The 23,689-nt window shown below is 36.9% G+C and overlaps 1 protein-coding gene across 3 annotated transcripts; it reads left to right on the top strand.

Annotated features, from left to right (window-relative positions):
- Positions 1 to 1,983: 1,983 nt before the first annotated feature.
- Positions 1,984 to 21,902, top strand: lypla2 (lysophospholipase 2). 3 transcript variants are annotated; one of them, XM_079829673.1, is made up of 11 exons: positions 1,993 to 2,033; positions 3,108 to 3,137; positions 3,253 to 3,345; positions 9,778 to 9,809; positions 9,896 to 9,961; positions 10,089 to 10,136; positions 12,872 to 12,942; positions 13,136 to 13,209; positions 13,298 to 13,399; positions 15,574 to 15,750; positions 20,142 to 21,902. In XM_079829673.1, the coding sequence occupies exons 3-11, from the start codon at positions 3,268 to 3,270 to the stop codon at positions 20,190 to 20,192; spliced, it is 699 nt and encodes a 232-aa protein (XP_079685799.1). In that variant the 5' UTR covers positions 1,993 to 2,033; positions 3,108 to 3,137; positions 3,253 to 3,267; the 3' UTR covers positions 20,193 to 21,902. The 3 variants fall into 3 exon arrangements, with proteins under 3 accessions (XP_079685798.1, XP_079685799.1, XP_079685800.1); XM_079829674.1 differs by having other exon boundaries at positions 2,026 to 2,169; XM_079829672.1 differs by lacking the exon at positions 3,108 to 3,137 and having other exon boundaries at positions 1,984 to 2,033.
- Positions 21,903 to 23,689: the final 1,787 nt, after the last annotated feature.

The raw sequence follows: 23,689 nt of genomic DNA, 5'->3' as shown, positions 1-23,689 counted from the left end.
CATATTTTATAACAACTAATGTATTATGCTTGGGTCCGTTCTTCATACGTCGCTAACTCAGTTAGCCGGGTTTGATTGTTGATGATTTGGCATGATCTTGGATTGTTTGGTTCTTTGACGCTCATCCTGGGCTTGCTGTCATAGCAACAGGCCCGGAAGCTTAAACTTGCTCGCGAGCGGCTGATTTAATATAAACAGGATTAGATCGCAACTTGAGGTGATACTTAAAATCTGTCCCAGCCACTGCTTCTTTATTACTGAACCAGGGGCAATCATTTTAAATAATAATATAAAAATGTTATATTGTATATGAGAATGTGTATATAATATTATAATGTTGTGTATAATAGACACAGCCACTTAATTGAGCGATTTATTTGTGATGGAATAATTTTATTGGAGGTTTACACACATGTTGTACAGTTACTCTGAGCCGTGCTTTGATTTAAGTGATCACGGATATTATGGGATGGCTTGATGCAGCGCAAGAGAGGATAATTTGATCTTGACTCTTAAGAAACTTTAATACTGTCACGTTACAAATCTGCTTCAAATTGAATTAAAAATTAAATTACAACATTGAAATAAAAATGTTAAGGGTGTACAAATACTGTATAAAATCGTGAATATAAATAATTGGAAATCATGTACAAAAAAAACATTTATCATAACTTTTATGTTGGTTAGGTCGTTTGGCTGTTTCCTTATAAAGGTCCAGTTTTTTTTGTTTGTTGTGTAATTCGTCAAGTTTTTTGCCAGGTGGCTTTTTTAATTATATGATGTCATACGTTGTCTTGACGCCAGCCAATCGCTGCATTGCTGATCGTGGTTTGGAGTATCGATGCATCTGCCCTCTTCAGGGACACAAGAACGCGCAGTGATCTTAGATAATTTAATCCAGATATTTTAATCCAATCCGCAAATTCATTTGAAGAACCAAATTAGCCAGAGATCAGTTATCACGATTAAAAGATCTGGGATCTGTCAAATCATCTCAGATGTATTACGAGGCGTACGAAGAACGGACCCCGGATCTCAGTTAAATAAAGATACAATCTCAATTCATGTTTTTTTCACAAATAAATATGACCGGAGCATGTGAATATGGAAACATTTTGAGCATTCATCACTACAATCTCTTCAATTATGCATAATAATAAAAAAAGATTTATCATAACTTTTTCTTTTGCCAGATCAACTTAGATAATTAATGTGTGGTTCAGATAGCGGTTTCTGTTGATTAAACCAATCGCCTTCTTTGTATTAACTCAATTTTTTTGTTTTCAGGCAGCCAGGTTACTTTTTTAAGTTAAACCAACAATTATTTTTTACAGTGTAAAACAAACCACTGATAAGTTAAGAAAACCTGTGATGATATTTAGTTTACAATTATAACTAAGAATTTTCTGAGCTTACAAAAGGTGTGTTGCAATTGCAACTGTGATGGGCTAAATATTAAAATAATATTAACGTTATTATTATTATTAATGTTTAAAAATGTTTTGGGCCTGGTATGGTATTTGTTTAATAGATTTCCAACAAATAAATAAATAGTTATTTTTATCAAAACAAATTTATAAGTTTTTATTGTGCTTTGCTTTATTTGGTGTCACAAAGTATGTTTTCATTCTGTAAATTCACAGTCCAGAAAATTTGCATTAGATTTACATTTTATATGGGACAGTTTACTAGACAATATATTTTTTATTAGACAGTCATAAACTTTGAGTGAATTAAAGAGACATAAAAAAAAAATAACATTAGCTTTTGATCGTGTAACTAACGAGGTAGGATATTTATTTATTTTTGTAATACTTTTATTTTATTATTTCAGTACCGGACTGTGGTCAACAATGTTGTTTTATTATCTGCTTTATAAATAAATTGTAATTTTTAGCCTTACACTTACAAAATAAGGTAGATCGCGAGCTTTTTCAACGTTTGAAGAAACGTGATGACGCCACGGCGCCGTGTCTCCGCCCCCTCTCCGGCAGTAGGAGCGGAAGTTCCGTTGTGACCTGGGATAGCAAGCGGTGAGTCAATAAATTTGTAGCAGTTGGCCGCTGTTTATATCTGTTTTTTTCCCTACCTGAACGCTAAAATGTAGTCTATCCCCTGGCCTTGGCTTTATCGATCGCTATAAAAGCGCAAGCTTGTCGCTGAGCAGCGGTAATAGTGTGTTTAATCGCGGGGGTAGAGGGAGAGATCCAGATAGCCCCATCTCTGAGGCTGTGGATTCATTGTGACAATAACACAGGCGAAACGGGATTAAGCCGCCTAACTGCGATCATGTCGCTCGAGTATTAATGAAACGACCTAGCGGATTTATTTATACAAGTGTCCTGTCCTTGATTCCGACTGGATGGAAAACATGAGCTATGCTTCGCCCGTGTCTCCATTGTTTTCACTGCCCATCCCTTCCTATTCATTCTGAATATATGATCGTGTGATTTCTAGTGAAGGATTATTGCACTGACGCATTAGGGATGATCAATACACTCATTTGTTAATGCGCATCAATAAGCCATTGTGTTCTCAAACTGGTGCATAAGGACACCGTGCACTTTCAATGGAAAAGTCATTCTGGTATTTAGTGGAGATGTCACTAGCAGGTGGTTTAATACAAGTGTTTGATAACGGTACTAAAGTCCAGGAAGCCAGACTGACCCTTAAAACCAAGATGGACCGTACATTCAGGTGTTTGTTTAAAACACCCCCAGCTTAAAGTCACCTAGGCCACTCACAAACACTAATGAAATCTTACAAACTGGTGTGTTTTGCCTCATTTGATTTCTCAGCACTGTCATGTGGTTCCAGGAAAACAGGGGCCCGTGGTTTTCATTTAGGCTTCATTAGAAACAGTTTTCTGGGAACTCGTCTTACTCAGACGTCTGCAAGTGCAAACTTGTGATCTGTAGAAAATGAAGCGCTCTGTGTATGATTAACATAAGCGTCTGTGCTTATCCAGTTGGCTAAATCACCCTGTAATTTTGCACTTTTTCTAAATAGGTCCAATAGAGCGCTTTTAGTTGGGCATGAGTTGCTACTAGTTAAAATGACTTCTACAGCACTGGTAATTAAACCAACTTTTGTTAATCATTCTGCAGCCTGCTGACAGTTTCTTTCTAAAATCGCTGGTTCGTATCTTTAATAACCATTTATCCAATACTTACTGCCTGGGCCTTTTGTGTTTTGCATAAACGCGGTGTACTGATGTCTTTTGAACATGTTGTTTCTGTATTTCTCTAAAAGCACTCCTCACATTGTATGTGTGGCAACAACATGTCTGTACCTCTGCTCGCTGAAGCCGTGACCGTTTCTGGGACGGAGAAGGAGACGGCTGTGGTGAGAGACCAGTCCAATCATTAACCAAAATCTAAAGTTGCCCTAGTGATTCATTAGCATTACACGGGCATTACACTTCAAATCAGTTTCCTCGAAGGGTTATAGTTCTCCACAAAATAATAAAATCACAATTTACACCTCATGTTGTTCCAAACCCATAAGACTTTGGTTGATATTCTTCAATGCACAAATTCAGGTATATTTAAAGGGATACTTCAGCGCTGGGAAGATGAATGTGTATTTAAATTGGGTCATTTGTGTAGTAGAAATGTGAATTTTTTTTTGGAGTTGGTGCCTTCTAGACTGAGAAAAGACAGAAAATGTATGTTTGGCTCGTATCCTTGTATGGTGCTATTACAAAAATTGGCTTTCATGCGCTGCCAAAACCAGAACAAAGCAGCATTATGGGAGGAAGCTATTTCAATATATTTCTGTTGTTCCATAAGCGCCATCTACTGTCAAAACCCTATTCTGATGGTAATTGTTTCTGGTGGGGTCGTAAGGTATTTTCATCATTGACAGTAGGGCTGCACAATATATCGAAATATCGCAAATGTACATATCGCGATATGCATATCTGAATGATTTTAATATGTTACTTCAACATTGTGAAAAGTGTACGTTTTAGGTCGACGCATATAGCAAGAAAATAGATTGTGCACACAACTGTTACTTATGTGACTTGCTTGACGTTAAAAAGAGTTATTAAACGCAATAACTTGCGAAAAACAACTCCTTGCAGTCTTGCGCTGTCTGACACACACACCGAAACGTGCACACAAGCCGCTCTTTTTTCCGCGTCTTGTTACACACTCGAACTGTCAAATACACACACAGTTATGTCAAAATGGCTGTCTTGATGAGTGTTCATGTAAACACAATCGGTTATGCTTTAAGTGAACGATTTTAGTTGGGGAAAGAAATAGATTTTACATACTTAAAGCAATATCGTATCGCATATCGCATTTTTTTTTTCAATATCGCACAGCCCTTATTGACAGAGGCTAGTCAGTGGTTTTTATGCTGCCCGAATCCAGAATGTCAGTGTTTTTCTCCCACCACCCGCGTAAAAATCCCTGGCCGAATTACCTACTGTTTTTAGACAAACACCAAGGACGTGTGGTGATTTAATTGCCGTCCGAATCCACATCTCTGAGTTTTCAAGATGAGATCTCTTCAAAATTTGCTGTTTATATCCTTTTTGACCACTGCAGGCCACCGTACAGTTGCGCTTCGCTGTAATTCGGATGTATTTTAAAGATCTAGACATTACTGAAATGCTAGCAAGTATTTACAAGAGCAATATTTCATCACCGCTCAAAAAATAAAAAGAAGAAAAGCACGTAAACATTTGAATTGGGACGTTATTACGGCAGCGATTATATCTGTTAAATATAATATATGTGCAGGTCTTAAAAGCCTTCAAATTGATTTTTAAAAAGGTACATGTGCAGGTGATTTTGCATATTTTTAATGCTCAACAATTAACTTGTCCATATCTTTTCATTTAATTGAAAAATTCAAGTATACAATATTATCTCTATATTTTGATGTTTTAATTAAGTAATGATTTATAAAAAAGAACTTAAACTAGTGTGAAATAAATGTAATAAAAAAATAAATAAAAGCAGGAATAAGAGCGCTGCAAACGGCATCTTGTACACCAGCCTCTTTCCTCATTGGATTTTGTAAAATTGGACATTTTTCCTCATTGGAAATTGTATTTTAGTTGTCAGTATATGCCTTAGCGTTACTGCATTAATGATAGACACCGGTATAGTAAGTATTTGATATATTGGCAGTAACACACCCACCTTTATCGTATCTATTGTGCCTTGATTTAAAATAAAATTTATAAAAGAAAGTGCATTAGCATAGTATGTGATGAATACAGGTTTGATTGGGACACTTTTTCCCCAGTCATTTCAATGGCAAAAACTGTCCGAATAATTTGATTTGTTAAACTATTGACTTTGTAAATTCTGTAAATAGTTGCTTTAGTTTTTCAGTAACTCTATGTTATAATTAGCAGTTTTGCTTGCTGGATAAAGTAGTTATCTACTGAAAAATTTAGTTAAGCTAGTAGGGTCGCAACCTGTATCTCGCTACAGCCCAACATTGGCTGTATGGCAGTGCACTTGATATGAGACCTGGATGACTCGTGGTCTTTTATTGCCTCTAATTTAAGGTTAGATGTTCCTCTAACAAACAAATTGTTTGAATTTTCTGACAGTAGCCGCGTTTCCATTAGCCTACAGTTTTGCGCAAAACGTTATATTTTCTAAATGTCAATAAACTATTGCGAAATGCCGGCGTTTCCATTAACCGATATTATGCGACTAAAAAGTATTTTTATCCTCTCGTCATAAGTCATTCCAAAAATTATGCCACGTATGTTGCTAGGTTTATGTATATCCCAGCCACCGCACTAGCCATTATTTTTAATGGAAGGAGACTGTGGCGTGTTATTCAAGCATTAATTAAAATGAAAAGAATGAAATGTTTAAATTTGCATGATGTTTTTTTTTTTTTTAACCATTTCGCTATTTTGGCTTGGAATTTCGTTTGTTGGAAATATGAACTGAATTTAGAAATGCTTTTTAAAATTAAAAACTTTGCGTTTAATAAACAAAATACATTTTTGAAATTAAGAGCGTTTGGAGTGCAAAATAATCCGTTCCCTGAGTTCACGACCTTTGTTGTTATTGTGAGTGTACACAAATAAAAGTTGACAATTTATAGTTTATAGTAATGTCTTGAACTTATCCATATGGCTAAAAATGACGGAGTATTTTGAGTTGTTTCCGCTGTCATAAAGGAAAAACTCCCGCCTTCGTCGGACAGAGGGTTAAAGAAACCGTAGCCTATTTAGTTTCATAGTTAGGCTATGTTTAAATATTAGCCTATAATATATATATATATTTTTTTTTTTAAAGTGAGCAGCATGAGTATGATGCTCACTCCGCGGCGGGCCTCTTAACAACGGGGATATGTCGGCACATTTTTGTAACCGATAATTTTCCTTTCGTCTGTATCAGCTCAGCGCTCAAAACCAATCAAATGAGTTACTCGACAAAAGTGCGTTATTGTTAGTAGCAACAGCATTCTTTGACAAAAGCTGTCCAATCCGTTACAAGGAATGTTTTAAGTAGTAACCAATAAAAATGTTTTTCAATCCACCCGCCAGCCACTGTGGCTGGTATACAAGGCAAAGTCACCCGCTGGTGGTGGGAGCTAATTTCCCAACCTGCTTGCTTTGCTCCGCACCGCTCTGTAATAAATGCCCGAGCGACCGTCTGTGTCTTACATTCACCTCTGTGGGCGGTTTGAAAACATGCAGAACAGCTCCTACTACTGGTTGTAGTCTCTAGCCTCTGGCCAAAAAAGCCTCCGATGGCGCTAAATGACGATATTTGCGTCATCGGAGGCTTTTTTCCTGACATAAAATATATAAATCTCTCGTCTCAGGGGGACATGAGGGGCAGAAGCACGTTCATTCGAATATACTACCGGGTTTCTACTGATACAAAGCTTAATGCTAATCGCTGAAGTAACCCTTTAATTATGTCTGAGAGGTTTTTGAAAGTCCTGGGGCCTCATTTATAAAACTTTGCGTAGGATTTGCGTCAGAATTGGCGTACGGATGAAACATAGGACGTGCGTACGCACAGAAATATTCGGATTTATAAAACCGTGCGCACGCACATCCTACGCAGTTTTCCCTTAATAAATCACAATCAATTCTAAATGTAGCGCAGCTTTTGCGGCTTCATGTCACGCCCATAGTTGCCCATAAATAGTCCGTGAAACGCCCACAAGTTAATATTCATAGGTTGCGAAATCATGGCAAACACAGAGAGGAAATTAAAAAAAAACGTAACTTCACTCAATGTGAGGTAGAAGTTATCGTTGGCGAGGTTGAAAAGAGAAGAAAAGTGTTGTTTGGAGGGCACAGTGTGGGCATTACTAATGCCAAAAAGGCACTTGAGTGGCAAAAGGTTGCAGACGCCATAAATGCTGTAGCCTCACAACCTCGGACTATCACCGAAATAAAAAAGAAATGATCGGACATCAAAGTCGAGGCAAAAAAGCGTCTAGTGCTCCATCGCCAGAGTGTGTCCTCTTGCTGTCTGAAGATGCGTTCACTCCGAATCCTTCCATTCGCCACATCTTCTAGAGCACAAGATCAGCCATTGTGCGTCATTACGCATTGAGATGGGCATTTTATTTCCATCCATTTAATTGAATCTGACAAGCTACAGATGTCGGTTATAATCTACGTGGAAATGGGAAATAGTTCCGTGCAAATGTAATGTCTTGCAGCTTTCTGAATGGTTGAGACATAGGCTACGTCATTTTATCAAAAATAAAACTAAAGGCATATGCATGAATACCATGAACGTAGCTGATGAAGAAATTTTACTATGAAAACAACTTTCCCCAGTGGACAATTAATACATCTATCTTTTTATCTATATATCTCCCTAATTATCTATCTGTCTAATTGCATCTATCTGCTCCGCCAGACGGACACTTGACGAGAATATCAGTTTTGTACATTAGCTATTTCGTTGTTTACCATATTTATGAGGATGAATTGCAATGCATAACATGCCAATATTATTGCAGAACATATTTCACTTTTCTTTTTGCAAATATGTGTTAATTTGCATTTATGTTGTAATTTTCGTTTGATTTTGTTTGTTTTACACTGCAGATCGATCAAACGGGTGTTCGTGTAGGCTGTTGATTGTAAGACTTGCTTTGTGAAGTCTTAATGTTATTTATGAGAGGCATAGCCATTTCTTTTACACAACGGTCTACAGTTTCACACACTTTCACGTGTTTCTTCCATCTGCCGACGGTGTCGCCATTTCTCATTTCACCCGTTTTTGTGCGTACGCCTGGGTCAGAGCTTGCGTGAAAGACCGCACATTTTCCCGTCAAGTTTGCTTTTTATAAATACCAATTATTGCGTAGAGAGCGGCGTACGCCTTCTTTTGTGCGTACGCAACGTTTATAAATGAGGCCCCAGGTGACTCAAAAAAAGGTCCTAAAGGTGTTGTAAAACAAGTCAATATTAATCGAGTGGTTTAATCCAGGTCTTTTAAAGAGACATGATCGCTTAATGTGATAAACAGATTTGGATATAAGCTTTTATTTACATCTAAACCGTGATCGACATGCATGCTCATCAAAAATGGTAAACATGGATGCTCAAAATGTGATGTGATTTTCTCTGTGTGATTTATATGTGAATAAAAGCCTTAATTAAATCTGTTCATCATATAAAGCGGTCACATCTCTGCACAAGACTTGGATTAAATCGTTAAATTCATATGGATTCATTTCATGACACCTTTATGACCTTTTTGGATCTTTTACGTTCTGGTTACCTGGACTTTCAATGGAGGGACAGAAACCTCTCAGGTTTCATTAATAAGATCTTCATATGTTTCAAACATTAACCAAAGTCTTACAGGTTTGGAACAATGTGAGGGTGAGTAAATTATGACAGAATTTTCATTTTTGGGTGAACTATCCCTGGGATCTTCTAAATGAAAATTCTGTCATTAATTATCACTCACCCTCATGTCATTTCAAACCCTTAAGACTTTTGTTTCGTCTCAGAACACACATTAAGACGAATTAGTCCACGTTGTCTGAAGAGACACGATCGCTTTATATGATGAACAGATTGAATTTAGGCTTTTATTCACAAAAAAAACACAAAAACAATAAACATTGTTTCAGCGAACATAAACAGAAGCTTAACCAAACCTGCTTGACGCATGAGAACAAACCTCATTGGTCATTGCAGAAGCTCAGACGTGATGCGAAACACGAGAATGAACCTCATTGGTTCTTGCTGAAGCTAAATCATGTGAACATCCTTCCATTTACCACAACTGATGTGTGAGTTGATCAATGTTTATATCTGTATAAAAGCCTAAATTCAATCTGTTCATTATATAAAGCGATCGAGTCTCTTCAGAAAATTTGTACTAAACCGCTCAACTCATATGGCTTAGTTTTACGATCTCTTTATGAACTTTTTGAAGCGTTAGTGGTAGTTGCGTAGCTGTCAATGGAGGGACAGAAAGCTCTCAGATTTCATCAAGATCTTCATTTGTGTTCCAAAGATGAACGAAAGTCTTACGGGTTTGGAAAGACATGACCATGAGTAAATGAATTTTCATTTTTGGGTGAACTATCCCTTTAATTGAGTTGCCCTTTCACAGTCTGAATGACAGTCTATTTGCTGCCTTCTGTATTGTAGAAGTGGTAGATTCACAGAAAGCTCAAGTTTGCTATTGAGATGGTATCTTCATATAAAATAACCAAGAGTCAGCATCGAACACAGGAAATCAGGCAGTCTTTTGGTTCTTTGCTGAGAGATTAGTTTCACATCATATTCTGTTTACTTTGCAGGTGATCTTCCTTCATGGCTTGGGTGACACCGGGTACGTTGTGTTCATTATCTGCCTGTTGCAGGATCTTTTAATGCCCCTCGTCCTGCATGAAACTAACCCTGTCGTGTTACTTATAGACATGGCTGGGCTGATTCCATGACGTCTATTAGACTGCCGTACATCAAATACATCTGCCCACACGCGTAAGTGACAGAAATTTTAAGATGCATTGGTTGTTATGCAAAAAAAAATATATATATATTGTTAGTTTCACTCACTTTTCTTTGTTTAGTTTATTGCTAATTAGTCTGTCATACTTTCTGACTCTAGACCCCGAATCCCTGTAACACTCAACATGAAGATGACCATGCCCTCATGGTAAGTTGCCTCAGTTGCGGATGACATTACAATTCTAGTACAAACCAAATAGTAAGACATTCTGAAAGTTGTAAATTTTTCAGTTTTTATGTTGCCCTAAATTGTTATTTTGAGTAATTGAATTAAAATTAAAATGTATTTAATTTTAAATTTAACTTAACACCGCTTTATACAGCTTTACAAGCACAAGAATAAATTACCTTAAAATGTATTACATTTTAAAATGCACATTAACATTTTCAAATATATTAAAATAGATTTATATTAAAATAGTAATAATTTCACAATTTCTACTGTATTTTTGATCAAATAAATGCAGCATTGGTGAGCATAAGACACTATATAATATAATCAGTGTTGTTTAATAGTTTTATTAATGTTTGTAATTAAATTTTTATATTTTTTAGTTTAGGTTAATTTCAGTTTTAGTAATTTAGTTATGCTTTTGTCATTTAAAAAAATACTAATTTATTTTAGTTTAATTTATTTTTGTCTTCGTTTTAGATAAGATTTCATGTATTTTCAGTTTAATGCCAAAGCAACATTTCTAGTTTAATTTAAGTTTTTCAACTAATAATTTATTTCATTTTATTTCAGCTTCATTTCAATTTACAAAATGTCTTTTTAATAGCTTTAGTTTTAGGGCCCTTTCACACCTGCCTTGTTTGGTCCGGATTTTTATAGTTTTCAGTTTGGTCCGAATCAAAATGACAGGTGTGAAACCTCCCCCAGACCACGGTCCGGACCAAACACACGAAATTTGCTCCGACGAAAAGAGGTAGTCTCGGTCCGGATCAAACTGAACAAAGGTTCGGTTCGTTTCTAGTGTAAAAGCTTTTCTGTATGGTTTGGACTTTCAGACCATTTACAGGAAGTTCCTGTTTATGTTTAAATATTAGAATGTTATTATTAAATTTCATCTAGGCTTTATTGATTATGAAAAGTGAAAAGATGCGCAATATGTCAGAAGACAGAAGGTCAGAAATGATTTTGACCACTTCATTAAGTTTTGTTTTGTAGAAAGCCTTTCTTTAAAGTGAATTTCCTTTGTATAAATTGTATATTAAAGGGGGGGTGAAACACTCAGTTTCAGTCAATCTCATGTCAATCTTGAGTGCCTATAGAGTAGTATTGCATCCTTAATATCTCCGAAAAGTCTTAAGTTTTATTATATTTATAAAAGAAAGATAGGCTGTACAGAGTCTTTCCGAAAAAAACTGAGTGGCTGGGGGCGTATCGTGTGGGCGGAGCTAAAGAATCACGAGCGCGCGCAGCTATTGCGTTGAGAGCTCAGAAAGCTGTGACATCCTTAAACGTGGGAGAAAAACGTTATCCTAAATAAACCATGGAGATCAATCAGATTTAGCCATACATATATGATCCAGAATCAGATCTAGAGGCTGAAATTGAACAGGAGAAGCAGCAACAACGACTACAGCAGGACGTCTCTGTTATGTAACTGTAACTTATATACTTGCGAAGCGGCTTGTCATGCGCGAGTTTTACAACATTTGTGTGTTGTTTACTCATGGTTTATGAGGACATGATTTGGTTTATGGACTATTGTATGCGATTTAATGTTCACAGAAGCAAGCGGAACGGTTTTGCACGTCAGACTAGTGCGTGTTTACATAGAAAAACAATGGAATAGTAGCGCATTTGAATGAACGAGTCTATAGCTAACAACACAAAGACATTTGAAGCAGCTTTACTCACGCCTGCTTCCAACATACAAACGTGAACCTTAATCGCTGGGACCGCTCCATCTTTCAGCATTAGACGAGCTACAAATCCGGAGTTGAACTGTACCTTGTTTATAAACCATCATCGGCGAAATTCAGGGAACAAACAAAAACACTTGCACAACTCCACTGTCCCATTAACGCTGGGTTCTTTGGGAAGCCGTGCAGGGTTGTCTTGCCCTGACAACCAAAAACACACTTCTTTGGTGAAATTGTTGATTTCGTGAAGTCCTATGACTGCAGCGCAGCCGATGACTTTCCTAAAGCCGAGCACAGCGCGTTAATGGCCGTGCATTTGCTCTCTCTCTCTAATTTCGCGCGGAAGAAGAGCCCGTACGGCCAAGGACATTCACTTTGGCCCATACTTGAAAAAAAATCATCAGCCAATTTCCTGGATTTAGTAAATAAGAGGCAAATAGGCTATAGCAGACAACAATCGTGACATGGAGGTGCTGGAGCGATCACTTGCATTGCTCTTGTCTCATAAATAAACCCAAACTCAGCAGCTACTTGCCTCACAGACATGAGAAATATGTGTATTGAAAGCTTGAAATGTCCACTTTTAAATTAAACAAACGAAAATAAAAGTCAAGCAATGGATTCACTAGAGGCAACGATATGCGTCTGTTCATTCATTCTGTTCAAAGACGCTGCCGTCAGACGCACGCTCGTTTACAAGCCAATCAATGTCAAGATGCCGCCCACATAGATGATGACGACAGGACAACGCTAGTATGTCCTGTATAAAGTTCTTTAGTGCGCTCGCATAATTGCAATGTGAAACCAAACCAAAACTAACCAAATGTATAAAATGTATCAAAACATGAACTTCGGTTCGGACCTTGGTGCTGACTTTCAGGTGTGAAAACGCCCTTAGTTAATATAATATAAAATGGGCAAAACTGTATTAATAAAATTCTAAATAAAAACATTTTCACTTGTGAACTGTCTTGGATTGCCCCTTTAATTTGTGTCTAATTTTTTTATTTTCAGGTTTGACCTGATGGGCTTAAGCCCAGAATCCCCAGAGGATGAAGCAGGGATTAAGAGAGCAGCAGAGAACAGTGAGCAAAATTTGTTTTTGGACACACATGCACGTTGGGGCGGTTTCCTGAATACAGCATAAGCTGTAGTCTGTGTCAGCGAATGTAAAACGCATCAGGTTTATGAGGGAGACATGTAATGCGAGAGAATGTTGTTATATGCTGAAATTTGATTATGTGGCGCTAAGTATAGACCGCTCCCTCTCTTCAACAGTAAAGGCCATCATCGATCACGAGGTGAAGAATGGTATACCATCCAATCGTATTCTTCTGGGTGGCTTCTCTCAGGTAAGCGATCCATCCTGATAGTTTGTACTGTTAGTTAAATGGCTGAGACTCCAGATGATTTTCAGTTCCTGTTTTGTCTGATGTTCAGGGTGGAGCTCTGTCTCTCTACACTGCTCTGACCTCCCAGCAGCAACTAGCGGGCGTTGTTGGACTTAGTTGTTGGCTTCCACTTCACAAGACTTTCCCACAGGTACAAGACAGTCATATATATATATGTGTATTAGAGCTGCAACTAACGATTATTTTTTCTGTCGACTAATCTAATGATTATTTTTTCGATTAGTCGACTAATCTAACGATTATTTTTCCGGATTAATTTTATTATTCTTTTTTACTGATTATTGTATTTCAAAGAGGGTAGTGAATTTGTGTATTATTTTAACATGAAATCAATGAATGATGACAATGTTAATTGTATTTCAGGAAGGGTAGTGTACATAGTATGCCATTTTATAATGAAATATATGAACACAAGAAGCTTTTTAAACATAATATATAATGATACTATTCATCATAAAATGTATACAGAGTAGGCCTAATTAGGAAAATTTGTTTACTATAGTAGTTGAGTATGATTTACCTATTGATTTGTGTCAATAGTAAACGAAAATGCACTTGTGTTTATCTGCAAAAGGTTCACATACAGGAGCTTTCAGCATAGTTTTAATGTATAACTAGTCGTCTATTTTGAAGATACATGTGCATAAACAACAGAGGTTTTTGCCCAAACTTCAAAGACACATTTAAATGATTAAAGCTAGAGGCATATCTTAACTTTAATGTTACTTTAATCATGTAAACTACCTATATACAGCATGTTATTATGCATATGTGTTTGGGACAGAGCGGAACCAGGTCGCATTAACAGGAGATATATGCAGCCCATAATAAATAAAAGCACGAGACGTACTGGGATCGGAGAAGAACACCGGAAAATGTGACCGTCTGTTGCAATACACGCGCCACGGTTCAGCTGCGCGAGAGAACACTGGCAGCAGGGTTGCCAGGTTTTCACAACAAAACCCATCCATTCGTTACTCAAAACAAGCCCAATCGCGTTTCGGGGAGGTTCTCTGGCAAACATCGCGTTCGGGGGGTTAAATATGTGTGTTTTTTTGCTTCAACCCGCGGACATGAGACACAGCCCGCGGCAACAGTGTAGAAGTAGCCCAATTCCGCAGAAAAAACGCGGACTTAGCAACACTGATTGGCAGTGTGAAAGCTCCCGCTCTCCACGCGCACAGCTTCTGCTCTGCCACCGCGCGCAGTGTGAAACCGGCGTTACAGAGCGAACAAAGCACACGTTTTATTCGGCTTCTGTTTAAAGTACTCCCACACTTTTGAATGTCGCGGTCTGGCTTTATATGATAAATGATCATTTTCACTATGCCCGGGAGCAGAAGCTGCCATTATTCTAGATCTGCTGTTCCATTCTAGAACGTAAATAATGTGCCGTCGACGCATTTCACGCACGTCAACGTATTTTCGTAGTCGACGACGTCGACGCGTCGTTGCAGCCCTAGTGTGTATATATGTGATGCAATGTAGTCATCAAAATATTGATCTTTCTATACATATCAGTTCTGAAATATCTGAAACCGAAAATATCATTTTCACCGTGGGATTGCGCATCATTTTACTCATTCCAGCAGATTGTGGAAGTCTTGGCGAGTATTCCCGTAAACACAGTCAGTTCTGTTTTAAGTGAACATAAACGCATGTGTAACAGCATAATGGATCTGTGTGTCAGCTCTTAAAGTGACAGCAGCCTAATATTCCTGCTGCCAAATTATGATTATGATAATATTAAAAATATCTATAGTAGTTTTTCGCCATGGTGTCAATGTCACAATTGTGGTCTGAAAATGCTGAGTGGCTATTCACTTTAATTGATTCTCATTTTGATGAGCTGTTATTAATTCTTAAATCCCAAGAATCGGTCTCTATGGCTGTTTTCACAATTATATTTGTAGCGCGCCTTCCATCCAATAAACCGCAATATCCTCTGCACTTTGTTACTTTTGATATGAAACAAATTCCATCAATTTCATATTAAGATTCACACAATAAATACTGATTCGCCGCTCTTTAGTGTGGCGTAAAACTGATAATCTCTTCCATTTTACTACTAGTTATAGCATGAAATAAATGTTTTAATACAAATTAGTTGTTAATTTGACTGTTGTTTTTTTTACTTGAGAAAAATTGACATGTAATGTGTAGGCTACATGATTTCTATCCAAATGAATTGATATTCAAACAAAATTGGAATTTCTTGTGAATCAATTTCGAATAGTGAAATATGTTTCAATGCCCAGCCCTAATACATGTCAAAATGTATCTGTTTTTTTTTTTCTCGATTAGGCTGCAAGTGGGAGCGGAAACAAGGGCACTCCCATTCTGCAGTGTCATGGCGAGATGGATCCCATGATCCCGGTGCACTTCGGGGCCATGACAGCAGAGAAGCTCAAGAGCATCGTCTCTCCAGATAACATCACCTTCCGCACCTACCCGGGTCTCATGCATAGCTCCTGTCCTCAGGTGAGTCTTTCACAGAAACCTCAGGCATTGTCCACACTAATACCTTCTCTACGAATGAGTTTTGGCCTTCCCTCCACATTGAGACGGTCAACGAAGACTGAATTTGCCGTTTTCACGTTGTAGTGTGAACTGTGAAAACCCTGATGCATGTTTAGTCATGTGACTCATATTTTACTAGGGGTGTGACGAGATCTTGTGCGACTAAACTGTGACGATATTTCCCGTTGAGATGAAAAGCTGTCTCGTGTCATATTGTCATGACGGGGCTTGAGGGTGAAGTTAGGATAGAATATGCCAACGCTACATTTACATTACGCCTCCACTCTAGTTTTGCTTTGTATATAAATAAAATCAATATAAATGTAAAATAAGTGTGTTATGAGTGTGTGTTACGTGTTAGTGAAGCGCGTGTTACGAGTGTGTGTGTTACATGTTAGTGGACTGCACAGTGGCGGAGAATTCGTTACGCTGCTGAAGCGTCAGACTTATATTTTAAAATGTGCATTCAGCACCACCACTATTCACAGAGTACGCACGATCGCAAAATTAATATTGAAAGTAAACGCGAGCGCGCATTCAAATGCGATTTCAATACATTACCGCTGTTTGAAAGCGTCTCCCTGAGGCACGCAAATATATCTCCCAATATAATCTCGTTGTAACCATCTCTTAGCTCTGTATCATGCTTGAAGAAAAATGTGCTCTCTATTTGCACTTTGAATATTGAGTACTTCTGGATTATGGTATTATGGTTATTGTTTGCACTTAATATCTATGATCAGCTTGTGGGAAGGAGTTCAGTTAGGAGGTCAAATGAAGCTCATGCGCAGTTCTGAGGTCTGAAGAGACAGTCATACAGGAGAGAAGCCGGTCAGTTGAGTTTTTGGCAACCTTTACCTTGTTGTCTTTTACTGCAACATGATAATTCATACTCAGAAAGTAGAACTGAAATGACATTCATTACAAGATGATGAGTTAAAACACTTCAAATTCACCTGGAAACAATTTTTCTAGTCATGAATTTCATCATTGAGGATTTCTTAAAAATACTATGTAAAAATCTCATCTCGTTCTCGTGAACCCAATCTCGTGTCTCGTCTTGTGAGATAAGTGTCTCGTCACACCCCTATATTTTACCCATAGATATCTATGGTTATACCATCATTATTGTGCCTGCTATATACTTCCATAGTGTTGTTAAAGATAAATGTTCCTTTATACAGTCTTCATATTGCATTCCTGCAAGAAGACTGAAAATGTACTCGCAATTGCTGTCCTGCGGCAATACGTGATGACAATTACGTTTCAGACCATGCGATTTTGAGAGCAACCTGGATGCAACACTGTGTGGTATTTTGTTAATAATATGACAGGGGGCGTTTTAAAATGAAAACACTGTTTTCAAATGTATCTGGATTAAAGGTGCACTATGTAAAATATCCAAAAACCACTAGGCCAGTGTTATATATTTTGTTCAGTTTAGTACTTACAATATCCCAAATGTTTCCAACTATTAGTAAATCGTGAGAAAATGCTATTTTAACCAATGAACCGGGACGTGAGGGAGTCGCCTGTCGATTGCGTCATGTTTTTTTTCCTGTCATTTTGCGGTTTTATTGTGCAGAAACGCTTTACTCTCACTGCAGTGTAAACAAGTGTCATAGCAGCCGCAGAGAGAACACACAGAGTAACGTCATAACAACATCATTAACACACTCAGATGTGTCTAATATGATAAACAGAGCTGTGTTACCTCACACTCATGACCGGAAAAGCGGAAATGTCATAATAAAAGTCCCGCTGCTCGCGAGGCGTGTGTTGCGTTCATCTTATTAACAATCGCTCCAGCGGTTCCTCAGCTCCACAACACTCGCTCCTGCTTCTGCTTCAGACTACAGTAACGTTAATAATCACATCCATGAACATGATTTCTGCCCGAGTCCTATCCCGATTCTTTCCCACCGGCTGTGAGGTGAAGACCACATGTCCCAAGATCCTGCGCTCAAACTTGGCATCATCAAACTACGCCTTTGTTTTGAATTGGCGACCTCTAGCGGACAGAAAAGTTACATAGTGCACCTTTAATGGAGATACAGCCTCAGTTTAACACATTTTTCCATGTGCAAATTCATTATGAAAGACGAATATCTGCCAAATCCATTTGGACCTACCTATATGTCTTTATTTGATAAGTTGTCCTTTGGGTATTACTGCACTAAAATTCAAAAGTTTGGGGTCAGTAAGATTTTTTTGGTCTCTTATGCTTACCAAGGCATTTATTTTATCAAAGATTTAGTAAAACAGTAATTTTGTGAAATATTACAATTTAAAAGACCTGTTTTTATTGTTATATATTTTAACATGTAATTTATTCCTGTGATCAAAGCTGAATTTTCAGCATCATTACTCCAGTCTTCAGTGTCACATGACCCTTCAGAAATCATTCTAATATGATGATTTGATGCTCAAGAAACATTATGATTATTATCAATGTTGCAAACAGTTGTGCTGCTTCATATTTTGTATAACCTGTGATACTTTTTTCAGGATTCTTTGATGAATAAGATGAATAAAATGTAAAAAAGGAAAAAGAACAGCATTTATTTAAAATGGAAATCTTGCATCGTTCAAAAGTTCATCATATTGGATCATGTGACACTGAAGACTGGAGTAATGATGCTGAAAATTCAGCTTTGATCACAGGAATACATTATATTTTAAAGAATATTCAAATAGAAAACCATTATTTTAAATTGTAATAAAATAATACTGTTTTTTCTGTATTTTTAGATGACATAAATGCAGGCTTGATGAGCATAAGAGACTTGAGTGCGGTTTGAAGTTGGCGTTATAGTCCAGTATAATGCAACTTATAGTCCAGTGTGACTTGTATATGTTATTTTTTCTTCTCCATGACGCATTTTTTGACTGATGCGACTTATACTCCGGAGCGACTTATAGTCCTGAAAATACGGGTAATATGATTATTTGATGCTCAAAAACCATATTTTTTATAACCTGTGATACTTTTTTCAGGATTCTTTGATGAATAAGATTAATAAAATGTACAAAAAAGGATAAAGAACAGTATTTATTTAAAATAGAAATCTTTTGTAACAATATACACTGCCGTTCAAAAGTTCATCATATCAGAATGATTTCTGAAGGGTCACATGACACTGAAGACGGTAGTAATGGCTGATGACAATTCAGCTTTGATCACGGGAATAAATTATATTTTAAAGTATATTCAAAATAGAAAACCATTATTTTAAATTGTAATAATATTAACCCATAAGAACCCACAGTGACACGGGTGTCACAAACACTGGTGATTATCTGGAAAGGTCTTTTTTAAAGCAATATCCCTAAATTTCAACTCAGGAAGTCCCTAAGTGACATATAAGGAACACCCAGATTCAGTCATGTGACAATTTGTGCATTTTTTTGTTGCCATGGCAACATTTCCAAAATGGTGGCCTGTCTGGTTAGCACATGTTGCAGTGTGAGCAATTTTTTAATACGCTTGTTTTTGTTACTAAAGGTATGTTTCAACCCATGCAACAATTCTAACATTTTAATAACTTATCGTAGATTACACTTAACCTGATTTTAATAAATTTCTTAAACAAATTGATATAAAACAAGTTACGAAAATATTGTGGTGACATGTGTCACATCGGGCTGTTAACCTTAAAAACAGTTGGTGGAATTTTGATGTTATGTATTTGTCATATTAAGAAAAATATTAATGAGCTGCTCAATTAATTTAGCAGATTCAATTATTTTTTTAGTGTTATATATTTTCTCTGTTTTATATAAAATCTGGGACTCAGAATAATGTTAACTTCACTGTTTAATATAATTGAAATATTGATTGGTATTGATCTGCGCATGATCTGCACCAAATGCCAGGAAGTCATGCATACTTGGGAAAATGACAAATTAGATTAGATTAGATTCAACTTTATTGTCATTACACAAGTACAAGTACAAGTACACCATGGTGTCAAATGACACCATGGTGGCTGACAAAATGTTACGCAACTGTTTTCAGACTTTCAGTCACATTTGTGTAACATTACAGATCTTTCACAAGGAGGGGCTGTATTTCAAAAACAACTGCAGAAACATGTTACAAGTGGTCCATTAAGCATGTTTTATATGCCCCATAATTTACCTATAAGGATAAATTGGTCCGGGTTCTTTCTGTTTTTTTATTTCTGTATTTTTTGATTACATAAATGCAGGCTTGATGAGCATAAGAGACCTCTTTCAAAAACATAAAAAATAGTGATGTTTCCGAACTTTTGACTTGTACTGTATGTCAAACGATATTATTTGCTCATACCAGTTCTAACACCCATACTGCTCTCTGATTGGCTCTACAGGAGATGTCTGCTGTGAAGGAATTCATTGAAAAGCAGTTGCCCCGAGTCTGACCTCAATCTAACTCACTGTGACCCTTAGACACTGACCTCTCACCTCCGACCTGCCATTCTCTCACAGGAAACAGCCATGATCCCCTAACAACACGAAACCACACACATGCGCATGAACATTCAGTTGTACATACTGTGAACATGCAAACCATGTCATCTCACGCCTTTCTTTGTAATTTCATACATCTTTCATAAAAATAAAAAAAGCGATATTATTACAACATTCGGCATCCGTACATACAGTAGTATCCCATGAAACTTGCTCTTTTCCTCGAGGGAGACACGTTAACGTTTATAATGCATTCCTGTTAAATCTTAAACCGTTTCCCGGTATCTCTCTTCCCTTCTCCTCTGTCTCTTTCTCTCAAGCAAGGTGGGAAAGGTAACATTTTTTTCCAGACAGCTCTGTATCAGAACTTGGGAAAGTTCGGATGCTGCAAATCTGTGGTGGCGGAGGAAGTTAGTGAGAGCTGGTGCCGTCTGGAGTGGCTCTGCATGCTGGTCACATGGTGCATGCCTTCGTCAGGATGCTGCGATTTTTGTTTTTTTAACTAGAAAAGCGAGAAAGGCAAGCTCAAATAAACTACGCAAATGACTCGTTCCGAATCTTTGCTTTGTTCTTTTATAGAGTTAGAATTCTGACACAAAGTCTATATGCAAAATTAGGTGATTTTTTATTACACCATGCAAGTACTTGTATAATAAACACATTTAAATGAATCATTTTAGAACAAATGCACATAACCAGCTCTGAGTATCTTACTGTAAAATAATCAAGGATACTAAGCTCTCGACATCACTTATTATTAATAATAATCAAAGTGAGTCACTCCAGACGGGGCTGATCATATTTTCCAGGTGCTTTAAATAGCTTCCCAAATCCTCCCTAATTCCCTGTTCACCTCATAACCACATCATCCTCCACCCATGTGACCAAACACATTCAAGTGTTCTGGGGTCTCAGATGGCACATGTATGTATATACATTTCAGGTTCCATATTATTGCATAAAAGTATTGTTTACTGACACGACCTATTAACAACGGACGGAAGGTCACAGTTGGCGGATTAAGCCTGCTGATATTATGAGGTAACCCTTGATTAGCTATTAAAAATGAAACGTGAGTTTGCAAACGTGGACGCTATAGTCAATTCTCTCACGGTTTGCTTGTATACATTTAAAACGTGTGATGATCTCTCTAAACCAGTTGTTTGCAAAGTAGTGAATGTTGCTTTTTTAATCTTCAATAGATGTTCTTCGATTATATTATTTCAGTGTTATTTTATCTTCTCTATCCAAGTCCATTTGACTTCCATGTTTTCATAACTGCTATGATCCCCTCTTTTGTAATTGGCATTACTCCTTATTATTAGTTTGACTCGTTTCTGAGCTTCAGACCGGTTTCTCTATAATGCCCTGTGGCTTGAATGTTTATTGTATGAATTATGGGAATGCCAGGCACAAGTTGGTCAGCAGACGCGGGCAATATCTTTGGGTTTAACGGTGAACTTGTCAGTTTATGTCCACCTGAGTTGTGTTTTGTTGCTGGGTTTTCTTTGTCATTTGTGCTCATTTAAAAAAAAAAAAAAAAATCTGTCATGTTTTGTTGTCGTTGTCTTTTTATTTGAAGTGTACTGAGGGACAATTGGTTCCTCAGAAACTCTCAAAACACCTGTATGTGAAATAAATGATGCAAATCACAACAACGCAGTCCTGAGCTTTATTGATAATGCCAACTTAAAGGCACCATATGTAAGATTTTTCGATTAAAATATCAATTTTGTTGACGTGTGTACTTAGAGTATCCCAAATGTTTCCAAGAATGTTTAAATCCAGAGAAATAAGCCATTTTAAACAGGACACAGACCGTGTCCGTGTGTCGCCTATCAATGACATCATATCCACGTCACCCTCGATTTGTAGAAACCATGGAAACCCCAAAAGAAGCTTTAATATATGATGTGTTTTATTAGACAGGTGAGCAACTGTTTGGATCATTCATCGACAGAAAACAAATCGTTATACAGCTCAACCAGTGTTGGGGAAAGTTAATTTGAAAAGTAATGCATTACAATATTGCGTTACTCCCTTAAAAAGTAACTAATTGAGTTACTTAGTTACTTTTAAAGAAAAAAGTGAGATATGTTACCTTTGCGTTACTTTTTCTCACCTGGGCTGGGCTTATTTTATTTTTTTTAATAACAAAAAAGTTCTATTTTTGTACAGATGTAAAGACCTCTTCATACCAAAATTGAAATAATAAGGTAAAAATGCAAATTCACGCATGAACAGTAGAGGGCGCAGCTCTGCTGCCATGCTGGATAATGGAAGAACAGGACAAATCGCTGATCGCTGAAAAAAGTTTTACCAATAAAAACAAAAAATCTAGTAATTTTTGCTCATGGCTTAACTGAGTCATCAAAGGTCAGCAGCACGACATTGGTCAATAAAGGTAGATTAAATGCATACAAATATTTATTTTATTTAACATTTAAATTTTTGGAGGTTTGCATAGTACTCAGATTTTTGTATTTGACTGATTTTATTAATTTTGAGGAGTACTGAATCTTTATTGTGCAAGTGAGATGAATAAATGGTTTAGTCTAGAACTACAATAACTATCATGTTCACACACAACGCCTCTGCACTTACTCTCAACATGGGGGCAGGAGAGCTGTCAGTCAAATAAATGTAAAAAAGTAACTCAGATATTTTGTTGTAAATTTGAAAAGTAATGCATTACTTTACTAGTTACTTGAAAAAGTAATCTGATTACGTAACTCAAGTTACTTGTACTCATGCCCAACACAGTCTTTTTGTTTATATCTCGTTTTCTTGATTTACCGCGAGTACCATGTTTTACCAGTAGGGCTGTCAAAAGATTAATCGCGATTAATCGCATCCAAAATAAAAGTTTGTGTTTACATAATATATGTGTGTGTACTCTGTTAATTATTATTTATATATAAATGCACACACAAGCATGTATATATTTAAGAAAAAAATATTATTTTTATATATAAAACATTTATATTTATATATATTATAGATTATATAAATGTATATACAGTATATACATGCAAATATTTCTTAAATATATACATGAATGTGTGTGTATTTATATATAAATAATAATTAACAGAGTACACACACATATATTATGTAAACACAAACTTTTATTTTGGATGCGATTAATCGCGATTAATCTTTTGACAGCCCTATTTACCATGCCTAATATCCATAGACTGTAAAAAAAACATGGAAGTAGTGTCCGTGACGTCACCCGTAGGTTTCCGAAGAGAAATTTTGAAGCCTGAAACCAAGTATAGGTCTCTGCAGGATAGTAATAGGAGTTACTAGATCAGTGGGCGAGGCCATAAACAGGGGGCGTTTTTCACTATGTTACCTGATTGGCCCATGTCACAGTGTGGGGTTTAGGGGTGGGGTCAGGTGAAGGGGATCATTTTCATTGCATGGTTTATAAACATCCATCAGT

Source organism: Gobio gobio, assembly GCF_949357685.1.
Source record: "Gobio gobio genome assembly, chromosome: 11".
NCBI lineage: Eukaryota > Metazoa > Chordata > Actinopteri > Cypriniformes > Gobionidae > Gobio > Gobio gobio.
Note: the sequence above shows the minus strand (reverse complement) of the source record. Positions and strands in the feature narration are given on the sequence as shown.